Source organism: Fundulus heteroclitus, chromosome 7, assembly GCF_011125445.2.
Source record: "Fundulus heteroclitus isolate FHET01 chromosome 7, MU-UCD_Fhet_4.1, whole genome shotgun sequence".
Lineage (NCBI taxonomy): Eukaryota > Metazoa > Chordata > Actinopteri > Cyprinodontiformes > Fundulidae > Fundulus > Fundulus heteroclitus.
In genome coordinates this window covers 41459036-41481936 of record NC_046367.1, presented here as the reverse complement: position 1 = coordinate 41481936, position 22901 = coordinate 41459036, and the positions used below count along the sequence as shown (strand labels likewise).

The 22901-nt window shown below is 37.0% G+C and overlaps 2 protein-coding genes across 2 annotated transcripts; one reads left to right on the top strand and one right to left on the bottom strand.

The window, feature by feature from the left end:
• Positions 1-924: 924 nt before the first annotated feature.
• Positions 925-11689, bottom strand: LOC118563624. Its single transcript, XM_036138709.1, has 14 exons — positions 11661-11689; positions 11018-11119; positions 9970-10008; positions 9543-9620; positions 8820-8894; positions 8200-8277; positions 7488-7562; positions 6842-6871; positions 5565-5612; positions 4150-4197; positions 3881-4058; positions 1557-1655; positions 1403-1483; positions 925-1211 (listed from the first exon to the last, which is right to left on the bottom strand). Exons 2-14 carry the CDS (start codon positions 11113-11115, stop codon positions 1005-1007), a joined length of 1134 nt encoding a protein of 377 aa, XP_035994602.1. The 5' UTR covers positions 11116-11119; positions 11661-11689; the 3' UTR covers positions 925-1004.
• Positions 11690-11868: 179 nt separating this feature from the next.
• LOC105923578 (heat shock 70 kDa protein 12A) lies at positions 11869-14042 on the top strand. Its single transcript, XM_036138708.1, has 3 exons — positions 11869-12155; positions 12253-12724; positions 13007-14042. Exons 1-3 carry the CDS (start codon positions 11874-11876, stop codon positions 14032-14034), a joined length of 1782 nt encoding a protein of 593 aa, XP_035994601.1. The 5' UTR covers positions 11869-11873; the 3' UTR covers positions 14035-14042.
• Positions 14043-22901: the final 8859 nt, after the last annotated feature.

The window sequence follows — 22901 nt, the reverse complement described above, 5'->3', positions numbered from 1 at the left end:
AATACTATGTATTTTTCAGTAATGTTATCCTATTGTTTCTTGTTTTTAACCTGTAATACTTTATCGGTTGGATTTATTGTTCTTTTGCTCTCTCTGCAGGTGTAGAATCAGACTTTGAGGATTTTATCTTGAACTCTATTTTTCCTCCCCTCTATTTTTGTCACCTTTTCTTTCTTGTAGCATTTTTATCTCATCTTTTTCTCTTCCTTTCTTTCTCTTTTACCTTTCCGTTTTTGTGTCCATTGAAAGCTTTTTGTGTATATATATATATATATATATATATATATATATATATATATATATATATATATATGTATATGTATATATATCAAGTGGAGCACTATAGTGAAAGCAGTAAGGCACCACTGGTGAACGTAAATCTGTTGGGCTCTCTTTGGCATTAAGACGGCAATTCTTAATGATGCACTGCCAGGAAGAACACATAAAAAATGAAAAAAAGAAATAACGTGTGATGATGTAATCAAGCAGTTTATGGAATTAGTTTTAACCAAGGTATTTTGCTTTTAGTAAATCTAGATCCACTGTGAAAAACATTTTAATGCTCCTGTTTAAAACAGTATTTAAAATAATCAGCAGCTTTGCAAATGTCTTGAAAAAAATCAGTAAGACAATTTCTTTGCAAAATTAAAAGCGGGCGCATCTATCCATCCACTGTGTATATCTTCCTTTCAGGTTCTCAGGGCCCCTTCTACCAATCTCCGGAGGTCATTAGGTGACAGGCAGGCTACACCCTAGAAAGGAGTCCAGACTGTGGCCCAGTCTTTCACAGGAAAAGTTAACATTATAATAGAAAATTATGTTTAATGATTATGAAAATTTCATGTAAGTAAGACAAAATCATCTGACACAACTCTTTATTTATTTTCAAATAATGGACAAAGACACTAAATGAGACATAACAGATTAGGTTTTCTAAGCATGTAACAACATTCTATGGGTAAATTATGTAATGGAAGAGGCTCAAACTGATTTTTGAAGTTTGTTTACACAAAGAAAGATGGATCCTCCCTAATAACTCTGAAGTTTCTAGGGAGTATGTGCCAAGCATCCATTCCAGGATTGTGATTTTCCCAGTCAGGCTGAAGAGGTGGATTGTTTAAAGCCAGGAGTTGAGCCAACCAGAAGCATTCAGATAACAAGTCCCTCATCATGTCCCCAGTTTTTACATCTGTGTGTCTCCAGGCAGAAATCTATGAAGAAGAAAATATAAAAAAAAATGTGTTTCATTCTCAGTAAAAAAAAAAAACTGATGTTTAGACGCAAATCTTAAAAGACTGGTCTAAATTATCATTGAATGTGTAATAAATAAGTGTAAATTAGGTAATAAATAAATGAAGTATGTTATGATAACATTTAATTATGTTTACCATTATCAACAAACCTTAGAACTATGACCATGTTTCCCTCTGTAGTAAAGAGCCAACTGAAGATCCTGAACAGCAGACCGGTTGTGCTGTGTCACCTGGAAAGAGAGCTGCTTTTTAAGCTAAAACTGATATGACCCACTCTTGGACAGTGGCGTGAATGTCCTGTACCTTCTGAGAAACTTCCTCGCTGATTTCTCCAAGATTGATAATATCATTGATACGCCTCTTTAGTTTCGTAACTTTCTTCTCTCCGTCGTTGAAAGTATTCTGAAACAGAAATGAGTTTTACCAGATGAAATAGACAAACAACCACGCTGCTTTAAAATATCCAGAAGTAAGAAGTTAGAAAAATGCTTTTGTGTTAATAATATCAGAAGATTCAACCAACTGTCAAAGGTACATCCAATAAAATGTAAAAGATGTCAAGGAGTACGTACTCGCCTGTCCTACTTGTGCCCGTAACAAGGCGTCTCACAGACCACCCACTGGGCTCCTCAAACCACTCTCCATACCCAAACGCCTCTGGTCACACATTGCTCTCGACTTTGTCACCGGCTTACCCATCTCTCAAGGTATAACAACTATACTCACCATCGTTGACCACTTCTCTAAGTCGTGTCACCTCGTCTCACACGAAAATTTACCATCACCCTTTCTGACCGCTCAGCTTCTTATCAAACACGTAAACTGTCTTCATGGTATCCCTCAGGACATCCTTTCTGATCGTGGACCACAATTCATTTCTCAGGTCTGGAAACAGTTTTGTTCTGCTCTTGGTGCTAAATACACACTAACATCTGGTTATCACCCGCAGACTAATGGTCAGACTGAAAGGATGAATCAATAATTGGAGTCCACCCTCAGATTCCTCATATTTGACCATGGCATTTGTCTGTCGCACTTAGAGCAGCGCAACAAGCTCACAACTGACGTTGTGTAACTTCAAAACCTAGTTCATCTTCATAAAACCATGAAATTCTGGACTAATCCGGGTTAATTTTAAACTTCAACAGATCATCTGTCCCTGTTATTCGGGGACATGTGGTCATGCTAGAACAGCGGATCCACAAAATGTCCATGACTCCTTCTTTCATTGTTCCAATACGGACTCTGTAACTATTCATTCACCATCTATACCAGCTCATTCGTGCAGGTTTGCAGGGATATCCAGCAATCAAAGTAATTTGTATTAAATTATTTTGGGGTTACCTTCATTTGTAATATTTTTGCTCAAGTTGTGAAATGTTGGGGGTTATTTAGAAATTAAGCTTTCCACAATTCTGACCATAAGGCTTTTTCTTGGATTCAGAGGAGGATTGACAGAGTCAGTTTTTCCAGATTTGATAATTGATATGTAATCTTTTAAAATTTGTCTTTAGTTATTTTCTAACTCTCTTTGATTTTTTTTGTGATTTTTTTCTTGTTGCACTTTGAGCAACGACTGCAATGAGGTTTTCAGTCAACAGGAGCTGGAGAAGCTCTGCTCAGCTGTCGCATTTCACATGACCACCGTCACTGATAACAAACTAGAGTAACAATAAACATGGATAAATCTGATTTGTCAGCTGTAATATTTTCTTATTAAACTCAGACATAAAAAACGTTTTCTGTTCTATTTTGCAAAACTTCTACTGACAAAACAATATTTTTTTCTTTATTTTTAATAATAATTAATATTTTCTCTAAAAAAAGTTAAATAGCAGAAGTTCTGGGTGTTTGGCGAGATAATGTAAAAGATTTGTTCTTCCTCTGTCTTTGAGAGCAGCTCCCAAACTGAAAGTAATACACATAATTTACTAATTTAAATGGGGCGGACAAAATCTCTTTTGCACTTGTTATTTACTGTGGACGCATACTTTGAAGATCAGGTGTAACATGCCCACTTATTGTTCACACATTTTTTTTCTGCCCACGCAATTTTACAGTCCTTAGAATCTTTGAATGCATGTCCCTGTGTGTTCTTTTTGTGTGACTGCTCTGTCCTCTCAAACCTTCCCGTTAAGGGGAGTTTCCCCCTCCACTGTCGCTTCATGCATTATCACTACGAGGGATTATTGCCAAGCCATCAACAATGCAGACGACTGTCTACTGTGGCTCTACGCTCTTTCAGGAGGAGTGAATGCTGCTTGTCAATGGCTTGATGCAATCACTATTGAGTCATATTAATTGCATTAATGTGCAAATCTAGATGGAAAACTTTGTAACTTGGTAAAAGTGCGTTGAGATGACATGTGTTGTGAATTTCCGCTGTACAAATGAATCTGATTGAATGTACACTTCGGCTTCACGCATTTTTTTTACTATATTGTGAATTTTTTTTGTTAAAAGATACAATTTTCTAAGTATTTATTTTAGTTTTCCTTAATACCATGTTTTAATACCAAGTCAATCATGATTGCATATTGTAATTAATTTCTGTACTTATTCTCTTTAATAAAACTGAGCACCAGAACTTTGAGCACACCTTTTAATAGATCCAATCCATACTGTACCTTTATCGTCTCTTTGATAGACTGTGGTGTCTCTTTGTTTGACTTTAGATGCTTCTTGATTTTAGGCCAACGAATCCTCAGATCATCATACAGATCTTTAAGTCTGGTTTGAGAAACTGGGTTGTTCAGGCTCTCAGTTTTTCCTGTCTTTATTGGAAGATCAAGATCATTTGCCAATCTGTACAAAAAAAAACAATAGATAATTAAACACTAAAAAAACACTAAAAAAAAATTGTTATCCTTGTTTAATTCTCATAAATGTTCAGTACTTGTCTTTTAAGGATTTTATCTTCTCCTCTTGTTTCTCCATTTTACGTCTGCGGGTTGAAATGAGATCTATATTATTTAAAGATCACACATTAGACAACAGCAATATGAAAACATTATGAAGAACCTAAAGTTGTTTTTAAAAACTGTTTTAAGCTAGAGTTAATGTGTTTTTGTTTTATATCTAAATTAACACTTATCTTTTGAATGCTTGTACTGTATGTCCTTAGAGCATATTTGTATGATTTTTTAAGTGTTGGCTGAACTTTCATTTTATTACATTTCTTTTCCTACAGCAGGGAACATGATCAATAAATTGTGAAGAGATATGGTAGCCACTGGAGATGTTCATCACACAATTCCCCTTGTGAAATGAGATGTTCCTTTGTCTATTCTAGTTTTAAGAGTGGCTGAGAGAGAAGGGTGTTTTTTCATGACAGGTTTACAGTGCAGGGAGCAAGAAAAAAACATTACAGGATTAAAAGTTCCTAAAGTGTATCAACCCTCTAGACCACTCAGATCTTCTAGCTCAAATCTCAAATCCCAGAACCAGGCATGGAGAAGTAGTATTTATTATTATGTGCCACTTATCTGGAACAAACTCCAAGAAGACTGGAAAAGTGTTGAAAAAACCTGAGTTCATTTAAATCAAGATTAATGTTGAAGTTTGTAATCCAATTTATCTTGACCTGCTGCTACTGTTTCACTGCAATGTGCTTTCCTCTGTAATGTTTTCTTTTCTTATATTCTGTTCATGTACAGCAATTTTAAATATCTTTTTAGTGAAATGTGCTTTACAGATAAGCTTGCCTTGCCTGAAAACTCTGAATTAAAAAAAGTAAAGCAGAAATTTGAAGAAATGCTTCAGGCGATTTTGTGTTTAAAAAGTCAAATTTGTAAATTATGCTTCAAATCCAGGTAGGACCTTACCAGGAGCCTGCTTATGGCTGCTTGAGATACAGCATAGTAAGATACATTTAACAAAGTTTATATATATATATATATATATATATATATATATATATATATATATATATATATATATATATATATATCTGATCTGTTGGAACCACTTTTCCAGAGTGGGGGTTACAGGCACTGCTGTCGCTCCCACCTTCCAGGCTCTTTCTAGTTTTTCCGTGAGTCCTTGGTATTTCTCCAGTTTCTCTCTTTCGTTTTTCTGATGTTTCCATCACTCGATGGTCACATCGATCACAATGGCTGTCCTCTGCTGCCATTCAAAAACATAATGAAGGACTACTGACTAGTATGATTCGCCCAATCCATTCACAGCTCACATAAGGTGAACAGCCAAGCAAGTTACCTGATTCTTTAATTTTAATACAATACATGTAAAAAAACACACTTCATCAGCTAATTAAGATCTGTGATTTATAAAGTCAAGGAAAATACTTACTTCAGATCTTCATTTTCCATTTTAAGGCGACAATTTTCTTGACCCCATCTATGGTATGGTTTTAAACACGTTATATTCTGATTTATTGTGTTACAAAGTCATGCTGTTAAGTTCTGTTCAACTTTCAATGTGTTAACTTACCAGTAATTATTAATCTGAATTTAACCACAAAAACAAAGTCGACCCTCTTTTAATCTTAAGGTTTAAATTATTAGCAAATATTAAAGCTGGTCTGGTCTACACTAATGTTTCTAAAATTATTTTTAAATTGTCTTATTTGTACAACACACAACAGATTCCAGTCTGCCATCATTTGTTGGAAGAGGAGGAAGCCAGAATGTTTAAGTTTTGCATGAAAAGGTGAGTTTTTGATGCTTTCATATAATTTAAGAGGAACAGAAGCATGCAAACCCATTCATTAACTGACCAACATTGATAAAGGCAGTGCTTATGGTTAGTTGTTGTGGTGTGTACAATGGTGTTTTAATAGAATGGCAAAAAAAGGACAGTAGCTGTGAAATTACTTCTGCTGTCCAACAATCTGGGTGTGTTTATACGGCCATTGCTATGCAATCCAATATTTTATGGAAATATTATTTGCAATATGAAAACAACAGTCAGTCTTCCTAGAAGTTTACTGCTCAGCAAATACAGCACAAGGCCAGATGATGCAATGCTCTTAATAATGCCACAAACCTTAAGCACAGGAATAGAAATGACAGGAAAAATAAATAATGAACAAGTAGCATGCAAATGAACAAGTCTGGTGGAAAAATGTTCCTTTAACAGTTAAGAGCAATGAACAGATGTTTGTTTGTTTTTTTTTTTCCATAATGCACAGCACCAGTTTTGGAGAAAATCAAGAAGCGTAGAACAATCAGAGCATCCTTGAGTTAAACACGGTTTGACAGCTTAAGAGTGGTTCAATCATATTTATTAAGAGGAAATGATCCATAACAGCAAAAAAATCTACAAGAGTGGCTGAAAAAAAATTATGACGGTTTGCAATAGTTAAAACCCAGTAAAAGTTTAGACCACAAAAGCTTTTGCAACAGAAACAGAACAGTGTTGAATTTGTTGTGGTTTTTACAATTCAATGTCAGAAAAAAATAACATTACAACCTATAAGAGTTAGTCTAAAACATTCTATGGAAGATTAACTTTTTTACCATTAAATACTTAAATTTAATTTTCAGTATTCAGTCATCTTGTTATGTTTGATTGATATTGTGTATTTATTTATTTGATTTTTACTTGGAGGAAGAAATAATACTCACTCAACATTACAAGTCTTCTCTGTGGGAGTTCTGTAGGAATAAAATTACATAAGTTATTTTGTTCCTATGTATAATCTAACCAACAAGCAGTTATTTTCATCTCTATTGTTGTTTTATGCCTATTGAGTATAAGGGATTGCTGCAAAGTCAATGCCACAATGTCATCCACTGTCTACTTTAAAGTACATATTTTATTTGGATTAAATTAAAATGTTAAGCACATTGAAAAAGTATTTGCCCCATGCCTGTTTCTCCTGTTTATGCTTTTCTTATACAGAAAGGTCGTAGATCATCAAACAGATTAAGGTAACCTCACTGAATACAACAATAACCTTTCTGATTATAATTTAATTTACTAAGGAGAATAAAAAATCCACCAGTACCAACCTAGCCCCATGTTAAAACTGGCAAAGCAACCCACTGAAGCAACAGGTGCCATTAAGTGCAAATGGCTGTGTTTATTAGCTTTCTTTATATTATTTCTAAGAAAATCTACTTCTTAAAATGGAACTGAACAACAGATAAATCTAGTTGCTTTCTACTTAAAGAAGCTAAATGATTTAGTCTCATTTAAATTTGTATATTCATCCAAAATAAAAGCATTGATGAAAAGAAACTTGGACACTTCGACAGCTTGATAACATACCGTTCTGGAATAGGTTCATTCACCATGCGTTGCTGATAGCTTTCAGAGGCTTTTGTGTCTCCTTTTTCTCTTCCACTGGGTATGTAAAATAAATGTTTTTGGAAAGAAATATATTCAATAACATATAATAAAGAATGGAACACAAAATATTTCTAGATTAAATCCAGCTTGATTCAATTGGAATGTATAGTTCTGTGAAAAAATTACTTATGAAGAAGTCTTCTATGTGGGAGTTTTGTAAAAATAGAATTAAATAAATGATGTTGTTCCTATTTATAATCTAATCAACAAGCAGTTATTTTTCATCTCTACTGTTGGTATATGCCTGTCGAGCATAAGGGATTGCTGCAAAGCCATCAGCAATGCAGACGACTGTCCACTGTGGCTCTACGCTCTTTCAGGAGGAGTGAATGCTGCTTGGAGAGACTTGATGCAACCTGCTGGGTTTCCTTAGAGAGGAAACTTTCTAAACGAACTTGAAGGATCTGATGGAGTCTCACTTTGGAAAGAACCTTGAGATGACATGTGATGTGAATTGGAGCTATTTAAATAAAACTGAATTGCCCTAAATAACATAACAAGCACAGTTTCCCTGTGTTTAGGCACTTGTATGGGAAAAATTATTCAAACTTTTTACTTTATGTATTCATCTCAAATAAATATAAATACTCAGTAAAACTTCAGCCTGGATACTAAGAATGGTTATACTTACAGATTTCTAGATCCTGCTGCCATCTGTGAATCACTCCTTTCATGGCCGATTGTGTTATATTTTTGCCTTCCACTGGGTCTGTAGAGGGAGATAAAAAATGCTTGGAAAAAATAAGTTGAACTAATAATAAAATATGAAAAAAGAAAATACTTTAAAGTACATATTTTCTTTGGATTAAATTAAAATGTACAGCACATTGAAAAAGTATTTGCCCCATGCCTGTTTCTCCTGTTTATGCTTTTCTTATACAGAAAGGTCGTAGATCATCAAACAGATTAAGGTAACCTCACTGAATACAACAATAACCTTTCTGATTATAATTTAATTTATTAAGGAGAATAAAAAATCCACCGGTACCAACCTAGCCCCATGTTAAAACTGGCAATGCAACCCACTGAAGCAACAGGTGCCATTAAGTGCAAATGACTGTGTTTATTAGCTTTCTTTATATTATTTCTAAGAAAATCTACTTCTTAAAATGGAACTGAACAACAGATAAATCTAGTTGCTTTCTACTTAAAGAAGCTAAATGATTTAGTCTCATTTAAATTTGTATATTCATCCAAAATAAAAGCATTGATGAAAAGAAACTTGGACACTTCGACAGCTTAATAACATACCGTTCTGGAATAGGTTCATTCACCATGCGTTGCTGATAGCTTTCAGAGGCTTTTGTGTCTCCTTTTTCTCTTTCACTGGGTATGTAAAATAAATATTTTTGGAAAGAAATATATTCAATAACATATAATAAAGAATGGAACACAAAATATTTCTAGATTAAATCCAACTTGATTCAATTGGAATGTATAGTTCTGTGAAAAAATTACTTATGAAGAAGTCTTCTATGTGGGAGTTTTGTAAAAATAGAATTAAATAAATTATGTTGTTCCTATTTATAATCTAATCAACAAGCAGTTATTTTTCATCTCTACTGTTGGTATATGCCTGTCGAGCATAAGGGATTGCTGCAAAGCCGTCAACAATGCAGACGACTGTCCACTGTGGCTCTACGCTCTTTCAGGAGGAGTGAATGCTGCTTGGAGAGACTTGATGCAACCTGCTGGGTTTCCTTAGAGAGGAAACTTTCTGACTAACCTGGAGGATCTGATGGAGTCTCACTTTGGAAAGAGCCTTGAGATGACATGTGAGGTGAATTTAAACTCTTTAAATAAAACTGAATTGGGCTGAAGAACATAACAAGCACAATTTACCCTGTGTTTAGGCACTTACATTAACCTGTGTGAAAAAAATGATTCAAACTTTTTACTTTATGCATTCATCTCAAATAAATATTAAGTACCCAAGAACACTTCAGCCTGGATACTAAGAATGGTTATACTTACAGATTTCTAGATCCTGCTGCCATCTGTGAATCACTCCTTTCATGGCCGATTGTGTAATATTTTTGCCTTCCAGTGAGTCTGTAAAGGGAAATAAGAAATGCTTGGAAAAAATAAGTTGAACTATTGATAACACATGGTAAAAGAAAAATATTTTAAAGTCCATATTTTATTTGTAATATATTAAAATGTACAGCACATTGAAAAAGCATTTGCCCCATGCCTGATTCTCCTATTTATGCTTTTCTTATACTTAAAGGTCATAGATCATCAAAACAGATACAGGTAACCTCACTGAATACAAAAATAACAAATAAATAACATAAATAAAGTGTTTTTTCCACCATATTATTTTTTAAACCAATACAAAAAATTATCAAATCCAATTTGATTCAATTGGAATGTATAGCATTATGAAGAAATTACTTACAAAGATTTGTGTTTCTTCTTTCGTTCTTGTTCTGTCACACTTAAAAGTAAAAAAACAAAAAAAAAAACGTTAATCTTACACAAAAATAACATGAGTACTTACATACCAAATCTAGTTTTTAAATTCAGATTGGATCCATTAAAAGTTAAAAAACATACCACTTTGACCATATGTGATAAAGTAATTGTCATTTTGGCCCACTCTTCCTTATGGAATTATTTTTTTCTTGAAAATTTTGGAGTAAAGTACAGGCAATTTTAAACTGGCTGGAGCAGTTTGCCTCACATAATGAAGGCAAACTGACAAACAGACAAACAGGCAATGAACAAGGGTTAATTTTTTTTTGTAGCGTTCAAGAGAGTCAGAGATAACAAATAATGAGGGAGATAACATTCAGGTAAGTGAGGCTTCATTTACAACAATGTCTACTCAATGCAGACTCAAGGCGGACTCTGCATAGACTTCCCGCATACAGGTCAGACAATAAACTTTTAGAGCAAGAAGTCTTCACATCGAACCCTTTTACATGAGACATCGAGCTACATTGTAAATATAAGCATATCCAGTAAAGTAGGTGTTTATGAGATTGTCCTTTGTTAAGTTAGTGTTATTATACCTCTATTTTACTTAGGTTTAGTATATAAATATTAGCTTCATAATACCTATGTTTAGTCAGAATTTCTGATTTCAAGCTGAGAGGTTATGACAGAACAGTTTTGGACAGTTTTTCAAGAGCTCACAATGAGACTGAATGTCTGACTTCCTTTTGACAGAGCTGTTTACTGCCCTGAGTGGATGTTTCTTTAGAGCTAATTTTAGATTCGACAAGTTTGTTCTTTTTTTTCTTCTTCTTTCATTGCTAACAATTGTGTGCAATTGTCAGTGTCACTACCGAATTTCCCCATTGTAGGACCAATCCAGCTTTGACACAAGCTGCATTTAACACTTTCTGGGTCTTCTAACACACTGAATCATCAGTACAACACAACTCATGACTAGTTTTAGTACTGAAATAACACATAGGAGGATCAGCAAGAGTTTGGCTTACCAGCTTGTAGAATTTATCGAACCAGAATTGGACTTGGAACTTCTCGGCCCCATGTCTTTCTCCTTGGAGCCTTTCTTCTTTTTGTCTGGTTTGCTCATTCCTCTGCATATATGATATGATTGCTGAGCAAAAGCATATAATATAAATATGCATATAATATAAAACTAAATAGCTTTTGGTGACTCATGACCATTTTGTGAAATACTCTCAGACCCATATTTAATAACTAATCAAAATCAATGGTAATTTAGAATTGGCCAACTCCACAGATGCAACAGAATTAGCTGTCAAGTGAAGGATAAATCACCACACATGGGCACAATTTACAGCAAGCGGAAAATCCTTTCTGTTTGACTTTCACATGTAAGCCCAAAGTTGTCACTGTAAACGCAGATGCAGCTATGCTTTTCAGTCCTTTGATAGAACATTTAGGGTTAAAATGTAAGCTCAGTTCCATATATTAAAGAATTTGTTTGTAAAAGGTAAAGTCCATTTGACCACAATGTTTTAATGTGTAACATCAAACGAACAAGTTATGAAGTAAAGATTGGTTATTATTAAGTTTACACAATAATATAGAGTACACTGAAAGATGACTGAAATAAATTTTGCATTTTCTCTGTTTTCTGGAGAGTGTTTTTACCTGTTAATTCTCTCCCTCTTGAATCGTCTTTCCTGTCTTGCCGTCTTGTGCTCACTGAGTGTAGTGAGTGGCACACCTTTTTAAATGTCAGATTAGGTATTGAGGCTCAGATGGACTTCTAGTCGACTCCACCCCCTTTGAAGTTAATAAAGGTACTGTGACTCCAGCATTTCCTTGCCACTACGCTGAACTACTCCCTTGAATCACTTCGACATGGGGGACTCCTTTGTAATAGCGATAGACTTTGGAACTGCGTATAGTGGACATGCCTTCAGTATGACTGCCAGAGACGCTGTAGCTGATATCCATATAAAGATGTGGGGTGAAGATGTTTGTCAGCAGACTCCTAAGACTCCTACTTGCATTCTCTTCAATGAAAAGGAAGAATTCTTCAGGTTTGGTTATAAAGCCAAAACAAAATATTTTAGAATGAGGGGACAGCAAGCCAAAGATTATTTCTTCTTTGACAACTTCAAGATGTCCCTCTATGGTAAAGTAAGTAAAACATATGCACGTTTTTATTTATTTTTCATGGTGTTATTTTAATGATTCAGCTCCAAAAATCAATAACTTTTTGTCTTGTGACGTTCAGAATGTCAACAGGGATCTGAAGATTAAGGCAGCCAATGGGAAGGAATTATCTGCACTTAAGGTTTTTACAGAAGCTCTCAGATTCCTGAAAGATGATGCACTAGAAACCATCAATAATAGTGTGGCTGGTAAAAAGTTCATAGCCTCTGACTTCACTTGGGTGCTGACTGTTCCTGCCATCTGGGATCATTCAGCTAAACAGTTCATGAGAGAAGCTGCAATGCAGGTAGCTCTATTAAAAAATCTCCTGTGTGTTAATTTAGAAGCCTATTTTCTAATGTTGTATTTATTTATATTCCAGGCAGGCATTGCAACAGAAATAAATAAGGAAAAACTTATCATTGCACTGGAACCAGAAGCAGCATCTGTGTGGTGTAAGAAGCTGCCAGCTGACGGCTTCATCGCAGAACGCCAAGGAAAAGACACACTAGATCAATCTCCAAAAACACAATATGTTGTTGTTGATTGTGGAGGTACTGTATGACTTTAAACATATTTCTTATTATTCACTTCCTGCTCTATTTCACATAAATGATAAAATTTAGACATTTGCTAATATTTGATATCAATACAGTCTTTTTAAGTCATTGCTCTTTATCAACACTCTGAAAAAATGTTAGGATAGTATGGCTGCAAATATCACACAGTTATACCAACCCATAACAGTGTTTTACTTTTGATTTACTTATTTGGCTCAGAGAGCATTTTTTTTTTTACTGGAAGCACAAGCAGTGGTCACTTTTTGTGTGTTTCAGGAGGAACTATTGACATCACTGTTCATGAAGTGCTTGAGGGAGGAGCCCTGAAGGAGCTGCACAAGGCCTCTGGGAACAATCTGGGAGGACAAACTGTGGACAGAAAATGCAAAGAGTTCCTAAAAGAAATCTTCTCCGATGGAGTCTGGGATGAATTTGAGAAAAACCATCCCAATGACGTTATGAAGATGATGAATGATTTCACACTTTTCAAAAAACAAGATGATAATGCAGAGATTGATTGTCCTTTTAACCTTGGAGAGATTGCTCAGCAAAAGAAAACAATGGAGGACTTTTTTAAAGTTGTGCAGGGAGCCTCCTGGGATGAAGGATCTATTGTCATCTCTAAGCAGAAACTTAGAGATTTCTTTGCAGAGAGTCTACAAGGCATTACTCAGAGTCTGCAAGAAATATTTACCAAAGGTCTAAACATAAAGTACATTCTGTTAGTAGGAGGATATGCTAACAGCAAGATTCTGCAAAAACATTTTACTGACAAGTTTGAGGATAAGTGTAAAATTCTGTGTCCAGTTAGACCTCAAGAAGCCATCCTCAGAGGAGCTGTGGAGTTTGGAAGAAACCCACACTTGGTGGCATCTAGGAAAAGTGCCTTTACCTACGGAGTCAGAGTATCTCGAAGGTTTGAGAGGTTCAAGCACAAACCAGAAAAGAAAATCATCAACAAAGATGGTGAGTGGTGCAGGGATATTTTCATGAAACTGGTGGAATCTGGTGAAGATGTGGGTTGGGATGAAACCAGAACCTTCAGCTTATATCCCACCCAAGCAGATATGACTACGATGAACTACAATTTCTATTGCACAAAAAAGAGACGACCAAAGTATGTGGATGAGGAGGGAATAGACAAAATTGGCTGCTTCCTTCTAAACTCTCCGAACACCAAGCGTGGTCTGCATCGTGAACTCAAACTGAATATTAAGTTTGGCTTCACAGAAATGACAGCACAAGGCGTAGACATAGATTCTAAATTAACATCCTCAATTGAGCTCGATTTTATGAGGAATTAAAATCTTCAAGCAACAGAAGATTTTTTAAGTCCACCGGATAATTGGGCTTCATGTACAGTATGTATATATTCCGATGTAACTGTTTTTGCTGTTATATTGAATAACTTTGCACAAATATATTCTGTAAAACTATTTAAAACAATGATTCCTGTATGAAATTTAAATAATGAAATAAGACTTTTTGAATGTTGAAACAAACAATTTGTGTTTTTAATATGTGGAAAGTCAGTCATTCTTTGGTTCTAAGGTGTTGTGTGTGTGCACGTGTGTGTGATTGTAATAAGATAATGTTGTGAAAAGCCTTTTGATGTAAAATTATGAAATTGTTTAAATAAACATGAAACAAAACACAAAGGGTATCTACATGCATTAAGTAAAATACATTTTCACTACAAAATGTATGACTTTTTAAACAGTTTGTGCCAATTTAATGTTCTTAAATTGCTTTTCAGGCAGAACAGGTCCAGTTCATTTAATGTTAAATGGAATCCAAGTCAATTTAATTCAAATCAGTTTACTATAGTTGATCATAATAATCATAATCTGCTCCTGATACATACAGTCCAGTTCAGTTTTTAAGCATAAAGACAGTCAAAAAGTCAAACTGAGGTGTTCACATATTGCTAATATGGTAATCTAAGAAATCCTACCTGACTGCATCAAATCACTGACTTTGGTACAATCTCTCATCCCAAACAGTCATTTGTAAAAAAATAAAAAAATAAATAAAAAATTAGAAAAAGTAAACAGGAAGAATCACCCAACAGTACCTATAATCAAGCTCTGTATGAGTGGCCATTTGCCACAGCCAGTTTGATAGTTCAGTAATTTCCTGTCTGAAGGACAGTCATTGATTAACATGATATTAATATGTCTAGATAATGGTGGGATGTGGAAAGAAAAGAGTAAACAGTGAAATTTATATGTGGGTGCAGAGATGAATGAAAAATAAAAGGGTTAATGGGTTACATATGTAAGGAAAGAGCTTAAATTAACCTGAAGAGGTCCTGAAATGGAATGGCAGAACAGATACCAGTCATTAAGCAACAACTGACCCAAAAAACAAAAGACAAAACACCAAACTAAAATGTGCAGAAGAAACTCAGACAGGTAAAACTGAGGAAAAGTGAATAGAACAGGCAATACAACCCATCTCCAAAATAAAACAGTAACTATTCAACAGTTATAGCATCGGAAAAAAAGCAGCTAAAGAAATAGCCAAGAACTTGTAAAGGCTTCAGTTAAGCTTCAGGATTCTTCAATAATGCCCTGCGGTGGACTAGAAACTGTCCAGGGTGTACCTCGACTCTCACCCTTTGACAGCTGAAGATTAACCCATTACCCCTCGCAACCCCACAAAGGATAGACATGTTAGAAAATGGATGGATGGATGGATGGATGGATGGATGGATGGATGGATGGATGGATGGATGGATGGATGGATGGATGGATGGATGGATGGGTTCTTCAGTAAGACAAGGAGTAAGCATGGCTTTCATGAAAAGTACAAAAACAAAACAAAAAATTTCCCCAAGACTATTGAGGACATATTTTCTGTTAAATTTGGTGTTAAATTAACAAATCATTTCAGAAAAAATCCTATTGACAAATAGAAAAAGGATTTTGCTCTCTACCAGAATATGCTGGAGGAGAAAATCCAGCCATCAGTTTGTGACTTTAAGATAAAGCCCAGGTGGGTTAATGCAGCATGAGAAATAAAACATAAAACATAAAGCATTTCGAGTGGCCTACTCAATGGCTGGACCTTAATCCAATTGAGATGCTTTGGCACAAGCTTAAACAGGCTTTGCATGCTCAAAAAAACCTCTGGCTGAAGAAAGAACATTCTCAAAGATGAGGGAGGTGATTTTCCACCACTGTGATAACAGAACCTAAACTTTACATGTTATCACAAATATTTGCAAGCAGTTGTTGCTGCTAATAGTGGCAAAGTCAGTCATTCCATTCAGACAAATGGCTTGGTTTTTTACAAAGGCCAGGTTGGTTCCCCAGCACTTGGGCACGACAATCTGGGTAACTGGCTAAACTAAACATACCTCATATATTTTTATTTTTTTGGGGGATTTTTTGCGGCTCTAGTGGCTTGGTTTTTACGAAAGTAGGCTGACAGGAAGGGGGGTGGAAGAGGGGGAGAGATATTTGGCAAAGGACCGCAGGTCGGATTCAAACCCGGATCGACAGCGTCGAGGACTAAGGCCTCTGTATATGGGTCGTGCTACCCGCTGCGCCACATGCGTGCCCCATACCTCATATATTGACGTTGCCCAGTCAAACAACAACTGCCAGGTCCCAGGACACTTGGATGAAAAATGGGTTACTGGAACACGAAGACAAAAGACTCGAGAAGACAATAAGGCAATATTAAAATACTACTACTACAGCAATCCTAGTCAACGAGGCTACATGAAAAAATTGTGGGACACATGAATGCTTCGATACCCACAGTGTAGATTAACAGCAAAACTGCGAGTAACTCAGTCTTCCAACATCCACAAACGGCAGCTGCTTTCACATCTTGGGGTACCAAGCCCCAGTGATGCAAGAACAACTAAATGTGAGAATATCTGACCTAAGAGATAAGATAATGGCAAAATTTAAAGCCAGTCAACCCTGACATTGACTTGTGAAGGACGTCCGGACCACTGATCCATAGGGTCTTCTAGATTATGTGACCACAGCACTAAGTACAATCTCTGCAGAGACCAATGAGCTGATATAGAGATGTACCTGATCTACAGATCCTTGAGATGCTTGGCAAAAGGAATGCTAAGATGGGCAATAATGGACAATGTCCACCATTGAAGAGAAGGTTGGAAGGTAAAATCAAGGCAACATGGAAAGAAGGGTGCATCCACTTAGACTTAGACAACTTTTTTTTGTCATTTTGTAAGTACAGAGTGCATATAGAACAAAATTTCGTTGCATACAGCTTATAAGAGTATAATGAGATTCCAGGTGGAATAAGGCAACATTTCAATATAAAGTGCAGCAGTGATCAAAATGTAAACATGTAAACAGTGCAGGAGAAAAACAGTGTGCAATCACAGTGTGCAGGAGAATGTTCAAACCATTTTTATGTGCAAAAATAATGGTGCAAAAAGGTATTTGTGCAAACATACATTTACGTTGACTTGCGAATAATTAAAAAGGAAACTAAAAGTTCGGCAGCACTGGTAATGCCAGATAGAGATGCAAGTGATGCCAATGTGAAAATGACAGTTAAACAGTCCGATGGCAGCAGGGAAAAAGCTGTTGCAGAACCTTGTGGTCCTGCAGTGGATGCTGCGGAACCTCTTCCTAGAGGGCAGCAGTGAGAACAGTTTATGGTGGGGGTGTGAGGGGTTCCTGATGATGTTACGGGCTCGGGATACGCAACGCTAGGATGAAATGTCCTTAATGGGGGGAAGAGGAGCCCCGATAATCTCTTCTGCTGTCCTCACCACTGTCCTCACGTTCTTCCTCCACACCACACAGAGAGACAGCTGGTCAGAATGCTCTCCATGGTGCTTCTGTAGAAAGTCGTGAGGATGGGCGGGGGCAGGTGGGCTCTCCTCATCCTCCGCAGGAAGTACAGTCGCTTCTGAGCCCTCTTCACCAGTGACGTGGTGTTCACAGACCAGCTGAGGTTGTCCGTGATGTGCACCCCCAGGAACTTGGTGCTGCTGACCACCTCCACAGCTGAGCTGTTGATGAGCAGTGGAGCGTGGTGGGGCCGGTTATTCCTGAACTCGACGATGAGCTCCTTCGTCTTCTCCACGTTCAGGATCTCTGCACCAGCCCACCAGCTGCTCCACCTCCTCTCTGTAGTTCTGGTCGTTGTCATCTCTGATCAGGCCCATCACCGTTGTGTCGTCTGCAAACTTCACAATGTGATTGGTGGTGAACCTGGGGACGCAGTCATGTGTCATCAGGGTGAACAGCAGGGGGCTCAGGACGCAGACCTGAGGGGAGCCCGTGCTAAGGGTGATGACATCACAGGTGTTCTGTCCGACCCAGACCTACTGAGGTTTGTTGGTGAGAAAGTCTAGAAGCCAGTTGTGAAGAGGAGTGCTGATGCCCAGATGTTCTAGTTTTCCCACCAGGTGCTGTGGGATGATAGTGTTAAACCATCAGGGTGTGAATGTGTGTGTGAATAGGTGAATGACTGCACTGTAGTGTGAAGCGCTTTGGAGGTCGTCAAGACTAGTTAAAGCGCTATACAAGTACAAGCCATTTACCATTTACCATTTAAATGCCGAACTGAAGTCCAGGAACAGCATCCGCACGTGCGTGTTCCTTTCCTCCAGGTGTGCCAGGCTCAGGTGAACAGCGGAGGGGATGGCGTCCTCAGTGGAGCGGTTCCGCCCGTAGGCAAACTGTAACGGATCTAGTGTTGAGGGGAGACTGGAGATGATGTGTTCTTTTACCAGCCTTTCAAAGCACTTTATCAGGATGGGAGTCAGTGCAACAGGTCGGTAGTCGTTGAAAAAGGTGACTTGAGGTTTCTTCAGCACCGGAATGATGGAGGCAGACCTACAGCAGCTGGCACTGTGGCTTGGTGCAGCAAAGTGTTAAAAATGTCTGTGAGGACACCAGCCAGCTGACCTGCACACTCCTTGAGCACCTGCCCCGGTATGTTGTCGGGGCCTGGGGCCTTCCGCGGGTTGAGTCTCCTTAGAGTCTTCCACACGTCGGCTGCGTCAAGGCAGAGGACCTCCTCTTCCTGATGGGGAACAGCTTTCACTGCTGGAATGCTGTTTAGTGCGTCAAACCTCCCAAAGAAGTTATTTAGTCCATTTAGGAAGTCAGCATCAACTTTACCCACCGGGGGGGAGGGCGTGTTGTATTCAGTGATCGCCCGTATGCCTTTCCACATGCTCCTGGTGTTGCTGCCGTTGTCGAAAAGCTCCTGGATTTTCTTAATGTGGTTCCGCTTCGCTAACCTGATGGCACGGTTCAAGTTGGCTCTTGCTGTCCTCAGAGTCTCCTTGTCACCAGACTTGATAGCCTGGTGACAGGCTATATGTATATATATATATATATATATATATATATATATATATATATATATATATATATATATACACATTATTTCCATTCCCATTCCAGACCAACTGCTGTGCCGTAAAACTGGTAATATGCCTGATATGGGTGTGTGACAGTACAAACATTGGTCTTTTGAATTATACCAAGAACTGGGTGGTACTTTTTAATCTGCTTACTCATTCACAGGTTACCAGCAGACCTTATCCATTTTACTGGGCTTAATTGAACAGCAAGTCACAACAGCAGATAAAATGTTTTTAGTGCAGCACTTTACATTCACTCTGACGGCTGTTCTATCATTAAAGTTTTAAACAGCTGGAATTAAACAAACTTGTCTGTTTCAGACAACAGTAAAATACTAAAAGAGACATGTGATACCTCAGTGGTACTTTTTAATCTGCTTAATCATTCACAGGTTACCAGCAGACCTTATCCATTTTACTGGCATTAATTAAACAGTAGGTCACAACAACAGATAAAATGTTTATGATGGAGCACTTTACATTCACTCTGGTGGCCATTCTATCATTAAACTTTCCCACAGCTGCAGTTAAACTAACTACTCTGTTTCAGATAACAGTAAAATAATAAAAGAGAAATGTGATAAGAAATATTATTTTGCAACAGGCTTTTTTCACTGAACATTTTTCTGAGCAAACTGTAGGCATTATCTCCCTGATTCCTTAGGCCACTGGAAGTCACATTTCTCCGGTTAATAAATGATAATTCTTCCAGTAAACCTGATAAAACATCTAATAGTCCCTTGCCAGTCAAACCATAAAGCATATCCTAGCTGATGTGTATTATTTTGGTAACATTATTATTATTATTATTATTATTATTATTATTATTATTATTATTATTATTATTATTATTATTATTATTATTATTATTATTATTATTAATTATTATTATTAATTATTACCATTATTATTATTAATATTATTATTATCATTATTATTATTATTATTAATGTGCTTTCATCTCAGTATTTACAGGTTGTTTGAAATATGTAACATTCGCAAAATCTAACCAATCACAATTGAAGTACAAGTGACGAGGCATCAAGATGTTTTCGCAAAGTTCGATTAGATCAATCCATCCATCCATTTTTTATCACATCTATCCCTTATGGGGTTGCGAGGGGTGCTGGTGCCCATCTTCAGCTGTCACTGGGCGAGAGGCAGGGTACATCCTGGATAGGTTGCCAGTCTATCACAGGGTTAGATTAATTAATATTCTATGACATGTTCGTCTTGGTTTGAGAGAAGTACACTTCTCAAAAATTTAAAGAAACATTTTTTAATCAAAGTATGATATTAAGTCAGTTAAACCTCTGGAATATTATTCTGATTCATTCAGTAGTAGAGGGGGTTGTTAATCAGGGGTGGCTGTTCTGGTGTTAATGAAATTAACAGGTGGCTTAAAAGGGCAACAATAAGACAACACCAACAACAGAAATGGTTTTGCAGGAGGAGACAACAGACATTTTTTCCTTTCTAATTTTTTGACTTGTTTTCAAGTCCCTACAGAGGTTGCACAGGCCACCAGGTTGCACCTCAGACTGTCCAGGAGCTCAGTAATGCCCAGGTCAGGCTCTGGGAGGAAATACCCCAGGACATCATTCATCATCAAATCAAAGCAGAATCAAATTTCTGGGGGTCCGGATCACAGACACTTTGACCTGGTCCCACCACACTTCTGCTCTTGTGAAAAGGGCACAGCAAAGTGTGCACTTTCTGAGTAGGATAAGAAGAGCAAACCTGTCGCCTCCAATCCTCACCACTTTCTATAGACGGACAATGGAGAGCGTACTGACCAGCTGTATCGCTGTTTGGTCTGAGGCCTGCAATGCCTCACTGGAAATGTGTGTAGAGTAAGACAGCAAAGAGACTCATCGGGATAGCACTTCATTTCATGCATCACACTGGTCGCAGACGCTTCCTGACCAGGGCTCAGACAACCATAAAAGACCCCGTTCGACCCCATCAGGGACTGTTCTCCCTGCTGCCCTCTGGCAAGAGGTTCGGCCGCTTCAAATGCAAAGCTACCAGATTCCACAAAAGCTTCATTCCACAAGTCATAAGACTGCTAAATTCCCAATAACCTCTCCTCCAATATATACAAAACTAGTCCATCCGTCCATTTTCTTTTGCTTATCCGGGGTCGGGTTGCGGGGGTAGCAGCTTCAGTAGGGAGGCTCAGACAAAACTACTCACTTTACAAAAGCACTGAGTAACTGTACTGTCTGCATTATCATATGGTCTGTTCATAGCTGCAATATTTCCTGCTGCTACATATAATTGCAATGCTCATATGGTCTTACGCCTTTACACATAAAACTGATTTTTTTGGTTTGCATTCCTTTCAAATGACAAATACTTATATTTATAATTTTTCTCTTTTGTCTCCTGTTTTTAACTTGGTGTCTTGCAACAAAGTTTTGCTCAAATGTACAATGTGTAGTTGAATGACAATAAAGTCGGTCTGTTTAAGTCCAAGTCTAAAGTCTAAAGTCACTTCATGGGAATGTATGCCTGCCCTGACGTTGCCAGGCAGGCATATATTCATGTGGGGGCAGCTAAAACTACTGAGGACCATTTAGAGCTGCTGGAATGACATTTCAGTAAATTGGACTAGCCTGCTACATCAGTTTTCTAGTTTAATTTTTCTCTGTGACTTCGGCTGAAGCCCTCTGTGGGTTGATCGTCTTCCTAACACATTATCTATTCCATATCAATAGATATCCAGCATGACATTTTTTTTCCAGTTGAGTTCTAATGTGTTTTGAAAGTGTTTCTTTATTATTTGAGCTTTGAGGTTAAATAAATACATGATCAATATAGATATATTTTCACCATTTAAATATAAAAATGTTTAGACTGTTCAGGCATGTTCATCCTTGAAATAGTTTTTTTATGTTTTCCTGCAAATGTTTTTATAAGAAACAAGTTTTGCTTTGTAAAAATAATTTAAAACAAAACTTCAAAAAGTAGAAAAACCACAAACCTTCTTTTAGCCAACATGCTTAGTGCAGACCTCCAAGGCATTGGTGGTCCAGTTTCTAGTGGAGAATCTTCACTGAAAGCTTAATTTGGTATGCCATTAAACCCACTTGTCCGGTTCTGCTGGAGGCTTTTTCCTGTTTAAACTTAGTTGTTCCTTCACACTATTGCACACGGCTCAGGGGAAAAGATTACCACAAAGCTTACAACTTAAAACATCTAGCTGGGCTTTGTTAAATAACTTTTTATTGATTGATATAACATGATCAGCTGACTTTGATTGTTCTGTAATATGATGAGGATTAAATTGGATTATATGTCAATCAATATGAAACTGACTGTATGAATGGATGTTCATTTTTTTTTTTTTTTTTTTTACAAATTAGTGAGTTTAAAGATGTCCTGCTGAAAAATACTCAAGTTCCTGGAATATATTCCTAAAGAGGAATGGAATGAATCACCAAGAAATTAATTTATTAGTTTTTTCTGAAATCTACATTTTGTATGTATGTATGTATGTATGTATGTATGTATGTATGTATGTATGTATGTATGTATGTATGTATGTATTATTGTTATTATTATTATTATTATTATAGGTGTTATGGACTGACTACCTAGGTTGTTAAAAAATGGTTAGGCGCTCTTTCAGTTCTGCAGTTTAATGGCTAAAATTTTGTCAAAATCAAATTATTTCTGTATTGCAATGCTGTTGATTATCCAGCAGAGAGCAGAGAAGCGCTGTGGATGTTGCTTTGGTCTCTTATTCTTAAGGCTCCCACATACGGGTGTACTGTGCATATACTGTGAGCTGCG

Bases quoted from the DNA above. Each gene is read 5' to 3' on its own strand.
- LOC118563624 (XM_036138709.1), bottom strand. From the start codon at position 11,115: ATGAGCAAACCAGACAAAAAGAAGAAAGGCTCCAAGGAGAAAGACATG. The intron at 4,198-5,564 runs GTAAGTATTTTC...TTCAACCCGCAG, and splicing joins ATGGAAAATGAAGATCTGAA to ACGTAAAATGGAGAAACAAG. The intron at 4,059-4,149 runs GTACTGAACATT...TTTTTTGTACAG, and splicing joins ATAAAATCCTTAAAAGACAA to ATTGGCAAATGATCTTGATC.
- LOC105923578 (XM_036138708.1), top strand. From the start codon at position 11,874: ATGGGGGACTCCTTTGTAATAGCGATAGACTTTGGAACTGCGTATAGT. The intron at 12,156-12,252 runs GTAAGTAAAACA...TGTGACGTTCAG, and splicing joins AGATGTCCCTCTATGGTAAA to AATGTCAACAGGGATCTGAA. The intron at 12,725-13,006 runs GTACTGTATGAC...TGTGTGTTTCAG, and splicing joins TGTTGTTGTTGATTGTGGAG to GAGGAACTATTGACATCACT.